The 12,636-nt window shown below is 39.8% G+C and overlaps 1 protein-coding gene across 2 annotated transcripts in view; it reads right to left on the bottom strand.

Moving 5' to 3' along the window:
* kiaa1549la (KIAA1549-like a) overlaps positions 1-10,220 on the bottom strand; it is a 220,819-nt gene extending 210,599 nt beyond the window's left edge. For both annotated transcript variants that reach the window (XM_034878301.1, XM_034878302.1), the window contains exon 1: positions 9,720-10,220. In XM_034878301.1, coding sequence (XP_034734192.1) covers positions 9,720-9,966 — 247 coding nt within the window. In that variant the 5' untranslated portion in view covers positions 9,967-10,220. The remainder of the gene's footprint in view (positions 1-9,719) is intronic.
* Between the last annotated feature and the right edge of the window lie 2,416 nt (positions 10,221-12,636).

The following is a 12,636-nucleotide window of genomic DNA, read 5'->3' as shown; positions in this document are numbered from 1 at the left end:
GAGTATTTTTGTGAAATTTAAAAAATCTGTGCAGGAACACAACCGGTCATTGCGGTCTTCAAATCAGTTGGTTTTAGAAGTCCCAAGGTCCAGGTATAAACGGTGGGGTGATCAGGCTTTTGCAGTTGCTGCCCCGAGACTCTGGAACAAGTTACCCCCTGATATGCGTACTGTTACAGATGTCACTCTTTTTAGGTCCAAACTCAAAACCAGAGGTGGGTCGTAACGAGTTACATTTACTCCGTTACATTTACTTGAGTAAGTTTTTGAAAAAATTGTACTTCTAGGAGTAGTTTTAAATCACTATACTTTTACTTTTACTTGAGTAGATTAGTGAAAAATAAACTGTACTCTTACTCCGCTACATTAGGCTACAATGAGCTCGTTACTCGTTACTACGCTTCATTGTTTTTACCCTTGACCATACTCGTTTCAGCAGCGGGACAGGTTAGCCCATAGACATATAAAGAGGTTAGCTTTACACTCGTAGCAAAGCAAAGACGTTAGATTTAAACGTCGCCAAGGCAACGCAGACAAGGAGGACCCCCCCCCCCCTCGGCCTCATAGTGAAAGCATGGTTACCTTAGGAAAAGTGTGAAATAGCAGCTCCGTCATGCGGCGTTTAATGTCGACCAAACAAACGGACATGTGAGCGTTCAAAAACTCAACGTCTAAGCGGAGGAGACATAGCGGTGGTTTTAGTTTTTGCTGTGGAGAGGTGGTTGTTTGTCTTTTAGGTTACATACAGTATGTTTTACACATGCAGTATCCATCCAAATTTGATGTGACAAGTCTCTCAAGTAACCTAATTAATAAATACATTTTAATTTATTTTATTGATTGGATTAACTATAATTTGCCTAAAGATAATCATTTTGTATTTCTGTCAGTCTGATTGATGCTTGTGTTAATAAATAAATCAGACGTTACTCAACAGTTACTCACTACTTGAGTAGTTTTTTCATCAAGTACTTTTTTACTCTTACTCAAGTAATTATTTGGATGACTACTTTTACTTTTACTTGAGTCAAATTATTCTGAAGTAACAGTACTTTTACTTGAGTACAATTTTGGGCTACTCTACCCACCTCTGCTCAAAACATATCTGTTCAGTCTGGCTTTTAATTCGTAGCAGTGGTGTGACAATTTTATTCTTTTTTTTCTTTGCAACCTTTTCTGATTTTACTGTTTTCTATGTTTACTCTTTCTGTTGTATGTTGTGATTATATTCATTTTGTTAAGCACTTTGGATACCTGCTGGTAGTTGTAAAGTGCTACATAAATACATTTTGATTGATTTTGATTGATTGATTAAAGTGTAAGAAATACAAACCACAGAGACTTTTCTCCACTGTTTTCACCTTTTATCTTAAGGTTCTGAGTACTTACACTCATGTCCTGGTTTTTTTAATGCCTCTTTAGCAAACTACCTCTGATGTTCACAATGATTTTCATACAGCCATCTGAACCAACGGGTACAGTGGTTTTTCAACATTTCCTTCTCATAAACCCAGAATCCAAAATGGGTTGTTGACTGCAGGGACAGTTTACAGCTTCCTAACACATAAGGTCTGGAACAGCATGTTTTCATTGGGCTGGTAAGTAGACAGCAAGTGTGTGAGGAGGTCAGAACCACATGGGTTGACTTTGTTTTGCCCAGGGGAAATAATTACTTTATTCATTGAAAGCAATTTTGTTCAGTGTACACAGCAATGCAACTTCGGTCAAGCAGACTGGCATAATGAGGAAAATATATGTGGAAATAGAGTTACTTAATTGCTGCAGATTTTCCGACTAATTTAACCGGCAAATGAAATTCATGTTCTTGAAGCACACTATCTTTTATCAATACTACTATATTATCTGCCATCCAAATACGTTGAGCCTGAATTTAGCTGTTATGCACTGAGTGAGCAGGATAATAGCCAAAATCCTGGCTGAGGTCAAATTCAGGATAAGCTTTTTAAATGCATCTTCACATTCCCATCACAGATAAGCAAAGATAATATTTCAAACATCACCATGGAAACAAAAGAGACACACTACAACATAAGATTAGAGTGAAAAAATTAAGGTCATTTTAGGCTTGTATCACCATGTGGCTGTTATATCATCATATTCAGATGGCTCTTATGAGCTTCTATTTCTTATTTGGTGATAAAATATAGCGTTGGCATTTACCAGTCAGCATAGGCAGTGTTAAAGAAGCATTTTGTGCGGTATATTGTGCCATTATGAGTAATCATTTTGGGATTGGGAAGATCGGAGTTAGAGAAGCCTAGGATTAGTTTGAATGTAAAACACATGAATAATGGGAAGAGCTAATGAAGGTACATTGGACATGTGTCAGCAATATGGAACCAAATTATGTAGTAAATCTGGTGTGGTGAATATAGGAGCAACTATGTCCCAGTTAGGGCCTTCCACGTATATGGGTGCCTGGAGCCTGCTTACAGGTAAAGGCCAATTTATAATTTATACTGTTTATTGATCCCCAGTGGGGAAATCACAATTTACACTCTATTTTTGTTAGAATGTTACAATTCACTAGACACATGACTGAAACACACGCGCACACACACACACACATGCTCAGGACCTATTCATGCACTAATGGAAAGATGTCAGAGTGAGGGGCTGCCAGTGCTGGACCAGTGGCTTGAGCGGTTGTGGGGGGGGAGCCTTGCTCAAGAGCACCTGGCAGTGCCCAGGAGGTGAACTGGAATCTCTCCAGCTCAGATGCTGTGAGAGATGTTTAGCCAGGTTAGTTTGGTCACAGTCACAAAAACAATGTGAGCCAGAGCTATAAGTAAAACAGAGTTTTTGTCAATCGCATCAATAAAGTTTGTCTTCCTTGTAATAAAGCTGCTTCCGTTTTTCTGACTGGTAACATTAAGAGGAATGACAATGCTACCAAGAGAGACGTTCTGCGTGAAAGCAGGCATCATTACACATTCCACCTGCAGTGCAGAAGAGTCTCTGAGGTGCGGATGTGTCATAAACAACCTTAATTGCAAAGAGAACACTATCAGACAAAGGAGGCGTTTAGTAAAAGATTTGCATGAAACGTTCATTTCTTGCAGCACATTACAGTATTATAAACATGGATTAATTAATAAAATCTCCACTGCCTTCCAATGTCAGAATGTTCTTATGGTTTTGGTTTAAATCTGTTTGGGATGTTATAGCTAAAGCGCCAACTTCTTGTCAGGGGGAAATGCTAAAGCAGTGCATAATCAGAAAGGCACAAAGAAGTACAGAACGGAGTGCAGCTGAGGAGAGCGATGCAAAAATGAGCCACTGCTGCTTTAACGCTGAGAACATGTTTGGGGATGATGCAGAGCTTACTCCCCTTCTGCCTAGAATCCTTCTCTTAGATGAACTGCTACACCTCTGATCATCTGAGCTCCTCAGATTAAGGGAAAAAAGGGTCAGTATGGTGATGCAAGGACAGTTGATGTCTGGCATAAATAAAGATGCAAAATGAAATGTTTATCTTTTAGTAATTTACTTGCAGTTTAAAGGAGAATTCCGGCCAATTTTTACATTAATCTTGATTGCCATAAATATGCATGTACTTTCGGAAAAGAAAAACGACCCAAATTGGTGCAGGCAACACGGAGTAGCTGCAGCTACTTGTACAAGCTTCCACTGAGCTAAAATGTTAGTTGTCTGGGAAGGTTTTAAAAAACGTTTGTGCCTCTTAACAGAAACAAAATGCAATCAAAATGTCTGTGCAACATGAATGGGGCACTTATGTGATAACAATATGCAACATAAATTGATTAAATTCACCTATCGGTTGGCCTACCCTGTCTCTATCCTGATGGTAGCTAGCTCACCCTGTTAGCTGCTAGCTGCTAGCTGCCATCAGTGAGTTCAAGTGTGTTCAGTCAGGCTTCTGTGATAATCATCACGGAGTAGTTGCGTGTCTATTTGTAGATCATCCACTTGTGTGTGCTTGTAGATTAGTGGTGCTGGCTACAAGTTAGCAATCAAACACAGCAAAGGCTGTTGAATGGTGTTTTGAGCTAACAATAGCAACAAACAATCATAGATAGCTAAAAGGTTTTTGAAATCATTGCCATATTTAGTTATTGTTTGTAATGACAAATGGTTATTTTATGAATTTCACAAATCTTTCACACATCAGTGAGCATCAAATTTTCACTTGACTCACATTGGGCAGTTACAACCTGTCCTCTGGAAGACACAACCAGACCACTGGGCGCTCATTGGATTGTTTCCGTGAATAGGATGCAACGAAGGCGGGGGAGAATCAAAGCAAGGATGCCGGTCGGGCCTGCGGCTAAGGGAATTACGATGCCCAGTCTCATGGCGGTTCGTGAAATTGTCACGTTATTTAATCTATTGAATTGTGTACAGATCACCTTAATGCTGTTTTTTTGTGTGTTAATTATACATTTTAAAGTAATATACTTCAATTGCAAGCTTGTTTTGTGATCACAGAACAATAACGTTAGCGAGTAGTATTGAAAAGCCAAAAATCCATGGAGAGAGGTTGGTCGGGATGGTGCATGGCTCAAACAACACAGGACTTTTACCCCGGGGACCAGGGACCGTGTCCCCTGTGTTGCAGGTCCTTTCCCAGATTTTTTTTCCCCTAACCACAAACGTTCCATTATTGTGGCCAGTGTTTGCCGTTTCATTTCACCATAGTTCGGTGCCACAGAGACCGCGGATCGTGTCCCTGCACCGGGGGATTGCATCCCGCGTGTGGTGGTCCATCCCGTTGTTGTGGCCGGCGTGTGGCGTTTCATTTCCCCGTTGTCCCGTTGTTTAAACAAAAATACAACAAACTTCAGTGTGTGTCTGTGGTCATGCTATTAAAGGAACAGTGTGAATCAACATTTGAGCTATACGTCAGGCTCTGACAACACAGACAATACTGTACTTGGGAGTAAGATCAGTTCATTGATGGTTTTGGTCTTTTTATGGAATTTGTTAATAGTAATGAAAATACAGGCTATTAACAGCCTTATTCTCCAATTGTAATTATAGACTGCCTGAATTTAAAAAAAGACTACTTTTAGGTTGTCTTTGTTTTGTTTAACAATTAAGTGATTGTCTTGTTGCATATTATTGCTTACAATATATGGATTTTAAGTGTTGCCATGGCTTTACCAAACTTGGTGAAGCATGGTGAGCGAGAGCAAGAATCCTTATGGAGCCAAGTAGCTGGCATCAAAAAAGCAGGTTGTAGCACAACAATCGTGCACATCTGTCGACGATCATCAAAGTTCCCATCATATCTGACAGTCTGTATGCATTAAACACGAGCTTGGTGATTAAGTGCACCATGTACCTTGTGGAATTTGCTGCAATTATGAGTCAAATACAAAAAATTGACATATGCAGGAAAACACACACTCTCCTTTCACATCTAGTAAATCTCTGCAAAGATAAATATTTATAGATTTTATCCTTTACATGATCTAATGCAAAAACTGTGTAAAAAGCTCTGCATATCCGGATCTCATCAAGTTCACTGTGTGTGACTGTACTGAAATAAAGCAGCAACATGCAATATAACACCCTCTTAATGCCAATCTTCACTCTGAGCTGAAATTGTATTGACGCTGTAATCACAATTTAATTCAATATCAGTGAGTCTGAATCTGATTGATTGCCCACTTTCTTCATTGCTTTCTTTATTGCTTTCTTTCTTACTTACTTTCTTTCTCTCTTGTATAGGCAGGTACCAACAACTGTAACACTGCTTTTCTTCTTACTAGATGCAATAAACTTTTTCTGTGCAGACACTGAACTTTTAATCAGTTTCACAAAGTGCAGATTCTTAGAGTTCTGATCCTTAGCCAACTCCTGCGCTCTCAGAAACCTCAGGAGACAGAAAGGAGCCAGGACATAGGGCACCTAATCAGCAAAATCAATCTCTTTAATTGATGGCAGCAGATAAATGATGATCAGCAAAGGATTTATCTGTGACTTTGTGGCCTGTTATTCAATTCCTCACTGTTCCTCACTAGGTTATTAGACTCTAGCGGTTAGTCTGATTCCCTTTCAGCACCTTTTTGGCAAATAAAAATAAAATTCACTTCCATTTATTGTGGGAGGCTGCAGAAATCTCACATCCCTCAAAAGGCAAATTAAACCCAAACTATTTGCATAGCAAAATACCACTAAAAATACAGTACGTACATACATTTGCTTGTGATTACCATTTTGGTGAACTGACCCTTTGATATTGTTGCCCCATGATTAAAAACAGTAGCTAGACTGGTTGCCATTTTCTTTTGTGAAATGCCATTCATAGTGGGGCTAAGATGATGTGAACCCCAATTTGACAAATGGGTTTGGACATTTATTTTCATACTTTTTAAGTATGTTTAAATATTTTTAGATCAGATAATTCTTGACTTAGATCCGAATTTTGTGCTTGTTTCATGTACAGTATTTCTGTTTTTAGTAATTACATCATTAGACTATCTAGATATAAACACAAAAGCTGTGAGAGGTGTCTCTCTTTATAACAGACTTATAAAAAGGAAAGATATGAAAAGAAAGGATAATCTGCCATCTTGCCACTTGCTCCTATTCATTTTCAACAATTAGTTACTGGCTGCAGCCCCAATCATTTAATCTTCCTTTATTTCCCAGAGCCCTCTGGACACCTCTGGTATATCTAGGTTATGTGTTTTCCTCCAAATATGAGTAATATATGTCAAGTAAAGAAAGGGGTGACATACACAAATGATGTTTCATTCTAAGAAAACGATGTGGTGGGTGACTCAGATGACCAGAAAGCCGGATGTTTAGCAGCTGGGGGGGTTAAGTTCAGTTCAAACCCACAAATCAGTGCTTTAGAGAATGGTTTATATGCACTGGTGTGTCATCTGACGCTGATTATTGGGCAACAGACTGACTCTCTGACTGACAAACACAGACACACACTGAGAAAAGTACTAGCTGCAGATCTGTTCCCATGGTAACATGGACCAATAGATCTCAGCTATTGACTGTGGATGAAGGTCTATGTAGACCTATTTAAGAAAGCACACACACACATACAAACACACACACACACACAAACACACACACACACACACACACACACACACACACACACACACACACACAGCCTAGGCATCAGCCTCCAAAAAAATCCTTTTTTTATTACAAATGGAGATGGAAAATACAAAAAAAAGGTTTTCTCTAATGCTTGATAAACCAGGTAAGAGAGAGAAAGTCAAATCTCCCCCAAGCCATGCTATGGAAAAGCTCGCTCTGGCACAGCAGCATGATATAAAAGAGAGGATATGTTGTGTGTGAGTGGGCGATTTGCTTAGATTTAACTGGGGAGGCTGGGCAGATAAACTGTCTCTTTCCCAATCATTTGCCAATCTTCTCCATATTCTGTATCTCCATTTTTATTCTCAAACCTGTGCTTAAAGGTGACTTGCCACACGTATGTCATGACTTTGTGGTAATGTCTGAAGTTCTATCATGGACTCTGTAACATTTGTTGTGGAAAAAATGCCTTGGTTACCTTGTTTCAAGCCATTCTAGTGTGGTATAGAAAGCCCTTGCAGGCAGATTTGTGCCAGTTCTCATTAATATTCAACGAGCTAAGCTTCTTAACTCTGATTGGCTAACAGCTAGAATGAGAGCCTGGCTATCAGTATCCTGAATAGTGTTGGCAAATGTTATTATGATTGGCCAGTATTTCATTGTTTTTCAATTTGAGAGTTAATGAGAAAGGTTGCTAAGGAGTTTTTCTCTGACTTTCTAACTCCCAGTGTAAGTTAGCCAGCCAATCACTTATATAATTATCAGAATTTAAAATAGCAACAAGCCAACAAAGCAGCCAGTAAACTGTTCAACAATTTAATCAGACCTTTAAATTAAATCTAAAACAGAAAGGGAACATTTCTGCTTTCGTCCTAAATTACTCAATTTAGGAAAACAATAGTGATAAGTTTCTTATTTTATAGAGTATTGAGTATCCTGGGTACATATACATTCTTTGTAGATGGGGTGTTTAGGCAGGATAGATTGTTGAATGGCACAAAATCATGTTTGCCTATTATTCTTTGTCCATAAAATGTAAAAGAAATGATTATGTTGATTACTGTTTATTAAAAAAAACAGAAGATCTCTTAAAATATCCTATTTTGTTTTCTTCTTTTTGTTTTGGGTAGGAATTGATAGTGCTTTTTTGTTTTTTTGGATTAGTGTGACAGCTATGGTACATCCAGACTTGTTATATTGTTGTGTTGTTTTGGTTTTATTGGATCATTATAATTGAGAAAAGCTAATAGATATATTGTTTAACGTCTGCCCCACCATGACCTTCCACAGTTTTCTGTGAAATGTGGCCCGAGTGAAACACAGTCATTATTCCTGGAAAGGGAAAAGACATTTGACATTTAAGTTTTTCAAATGTCATCTTCAGTACTGCCAGCACCAACATTGAAATTCCATTTAGCTCCAATGGGATTTGGCATTAGAAGTTGGTGAGGCCAACATATCCAAACCTCTGCAAATAAAACTAAAAACTAAGTGAAAAAAATGTTGTTATTGTTATTTATTTATTCATTTAAAATAATGTGGGTGAATAAATCATTTCATAGCGGGTTGCACCTCTGAGCAACTCCAGACCTGTCTTAATTGGATTCTAAATTAATCTTGGATGCATTTACAACTCCATTTTGTGTATGTCTACTTCTGGCAAAGGATGCTTTATTACTTTGGGTATATTTATGTCAGTTGTGTATAGGCCTACTTGACTGTCCTTGATGTTAAATTGTTTTCAAGAACGTGTCAAAAATCAAATCAATGAAATTTGACTATGAAACGCAAATGATAAACAGTGAAGCCTCAAAGTTGGTTGTGTTGGAGGTTATGCAACCTGAAAGCTCAGCTAGGCACCTTCCAATGCTTCAAAACCCATATTCCTTTAATGATACCTATTCGGTAATCAAATATTACAAAAAAAGACTGATGTCAAAAGAGGGATCAAAAGATAAATAGCATTTTGTAGTCGATATTGTACAAAAAATATTACAAACCCCTACTAAAGTACAAGAATGTCCTGTCATGACTGAAATCGGATTGCTGTGGAGACACGGAGATCATAAATTATGAATCAGTGCCACTATGAAACGTCCCCTATGGATGGTGTTCGAGAGTGACGACGTCGGGTCTCGATGCTCCGTGAATGGATTAAAAGTTCCCACTTCAGACGCCTAGAAACGGCCGTGGTGAACGCGCTGTGGCGGCGCGGCTTGGCACGGCACGGCGCGGCGCAGTGCTGCGGTCCCCTGTGTGCTCCAGCTGCGTGTTTGGGGACGTCGGTTAGGGCCTGTGTGCTACTACACTGATTATTTAAATACCACAGACATATAGAAAGTGCAGTCCGAACATCAATCCCATCAGAGAACATCCCCAGACGCGTCAAAAAGAAAACACAGCCTTGAACACAGCTGCCTTATCACGCAGGCCTGTAGTCTACATCAACAGAGGTGACATCTTCCACACACTGATATTCTCCCAAACTGGCCAATAAAGAACTGCATGGGGCTGATAATATGGTAAATCAAGCGAGCTTTAGACTGGAATGGGAGTGTGAACATCCAGCGCCACTCAGGCAGTCGGGCTGAATGGTTTATTTGTATGATTACACGGAATAAAGGTCTAATCTTACAGGTTGCATAACAAACACAGCATTAGTGGCTTACCGTCAGCGGCCAAGGTGCTCTGCAGCATCAGCATCAGCACCGCGCTGATGGTCACAAAACACCGGGCCAGCATCCCAAACGGCGCACGCGTCCTCTTCCCGTTACTCGGCGAACAAACGGCCACCATCCCCGCATTCAGGATCCATGCGTTCGGGGAGGAAGCGCGGGGGTCTCCTTTATTTCTTACCCCTCCAACCCCGGGGTGACTGCTGCCGCTGTTGGAGAGGAGCACATGTTTTGGAGCCATTGGTCAACCAATTAATCCTGAATGGAAAAGAAACGGCGCTGCTGTGGTGAAAGGCATCCGATAAACCTGCCCCTGGTGCGGACAAGCAGGGTTCCGCTCTCCATGAGCCTGTTGAAGGCTGTGGGGATTAATAAAGCCAACAAAGAGATTTTTCTTTTTCGTTTGCGCGTCTCACTGTGACTTGTGTACGCGCGCTGTGTGTGAGGTCTGTTGTCCCTAGTGCGACCGCAAAAAGCGCTGTGCAAATCTCTGCTGGCATCAATGCGGAGATACAATACCGGAAACCAGCCTATGCTGGCTTCAAAGTAAAAGCATTCACTTTCTCTGGAAGCGCATTCGGCCCAATGACACTTCACTGCTAACTTCATGGTTAGCCTAGCCTAGGTTATGTCAGCCTAATAAACAGTTGTAGGCTATAGTCTTCCGTAGTTCTGGGTAGTTTTTAGTTAGGACTATATGGCTTTGGAGACACATTTCCTAAAATTAAAAACTTGGGGCGTGGAGTTTAAAATAGTTGGAGTTTTCCAGGCAGGTATGCTCAAGCATAAAAAACGCTATAAAGCTGCTGCCTGCAAGGGAAATTTTGCATCTAGCATTTTTGGAGATCACCCATAGGCTGCACGACACCTTGCTTGCGGCAGAAGTTTCATACAATCACCAACTACAAGTGCCGACCATACGCCAGGATCCTCCTGGAAGATTTTGGTTTCCCTCCCCATCAAAGAACATGCACTAGGTTCTCCAGTCAGTGCCCTTGATCAAGGCATAAATAAATAAACCGTTTTTTGATTCTGATTTTGATATTGTCCAAAATTAGGTTGCATAATAAACTGATCCTACAATTATGTGTAGGGCGGCCTAAAGCCTTTATACACATCTGTTATGTCAAAAGAATACTAATCCATTAAAATAATAATTGTTGGCATGTTTTATGAATCATGTTTTCATGTTAAATATACATGTGGCACACTGAATCCTTATCGTATCTGTGGATGGCTACTGTAGTGACTACCTTACCTATAGGCCACTTAGCATATCATTAACGTTGTCTTTTTCATTAATGGCAGTAAATCTGAGGACTCCCTAAGGGGGTACTACACCCCCTGCTGAAGATCTCTTGGCTAGAGCACTAACTTTGCAGTGAAGAAATGTTTGTAGCCTACCTTACCTTAAAAAAAATTTCAGTAGCATTGCTTTTTTTTTCTTACTGGCTCGTTATATGTTTTCACTCAGTGTTAGGAAAAACGTAATAGGCCCAATTCTTTTGTGGCAAGATAAAAAAAAAAGTATGGGCAACTGCATAACTTCCTGGCTTGTTTCTGCTAGATTTGGCTAGCTTGACACAGCTTCTATTAGGTAGAAACAGACTGCATGTTTGGTGTAATTATGGTTAAAAGGACAGCAACAGACTCATCATAACGGTCTGACTAGTTACTCCACGTCTTAAACTCAGATGAGAGAAGAGACAACTACAGCCTGCCGTTAAGCATGATGCATCCTTAAAGGACCAAAAATCAAAGCAGTGACGTCACCGCTGCTTTGCTGGAAGATGTTTTGCCAGATCGTGAGTTCAGCAGAAAGCAGGCGGCCCCTGGTGGGAGCTGAGGGCACAATATTGCCTGTCACAGAAGTAGGAAGGCAACTACAACTGGGAAATACACTCATCAGTAGACCTGTTCTAGTCTAGTTTAAATGATTTGTTATGTAGCAACTCAAAATACAAACAAAGTATATAGTAAGCTTTACTGAAAATTTACTAGAGTGCAATAATAAATGAACTGCTCATAGGATGGACTCTCATATCATCCTGAATCTTAATCAATAAATTCTGATGAAATAAACAAAAAGATTTGTATCTTTGGCTTGCAACACAAAGTAATAATAATTGCTGTCTGATGTTTTTTGGTGGGGCATTTTAGTCCTTTAATGACAGGACAGCTGAAGAAGTGAAAGGGGAGAGAGGGGGGGAATGACATGCAGCAAAGGGCCGCAGGTCAGAGTCAAACCCGGGCCTGTACACCTCTATATATGGGCGCCCACTCTACCAATTGAGCTATCAGAGCGCCTGCTGTCTGATATTTCTAAGAATTGTTATGAATTAAAGGTTTTAGGCCTAAAGCAAACCTAAGTACTGAGGGTTTCAGACTGTGGAATTTGTTACCTGATATGGGAACATATCACATTATACTGTAAAATGTATAACAAAAATGTTTATCAAAATCACTACTGAGGCAAAACTCATGTTTTTCTGTTATCTCTGGTTGTGTATGTGTGTGTGTATGTGTGTGTGTGTGTGTGTGTGTGTGTGTGTGTGTGTGTGTGTGTGTGTGTGTATCTCTGGGAAGCCTCTCTCGGCTTTTCTCTGAGCTTCTGAAAGAAAAGAGTTATCCTTTTTTAATTTAAACACACTGCTTCTACGTCTGGGCCTGTGACATTATTGATTAAGAAAAGCTGCTACATTTGGGTTAATCACAGTGGAAGAAAAATATTTTTTTTCCCCTAAAGTACTTACTCCAAACTGGAATAATATTCGGTTACCAGCAATATTCCATTAAAATATTATCAAAGTAAGAAGAGTATCACAAAAATATGTACTTAACCTTCCTATGGTGTTAGGGTCCCGACGGACCCGTTTTGAGTTTTAACATGCATAAAAGCACTTCATACATT

This window comes from Etheostoma cragini, chromosome 8, assembly GCF_013103735.1.
Source record: "Etheostoma cragini isolate CJK2018 chromosome 8, CSU_Ecrag_1.0, whole genome shotgun sequence".
In the NCBI taxonomy this organism is placed as follows: Eukaryota; Metazoa; Chordata; class Actinopteri; order Perciformes; family Percidae; genus Etheostoma; species Etheostoma cragini.
Note: the sequence above shows the minus strand (reverse complement) of the source record. Positions and strands in the feature narration are given on the sequence as shown.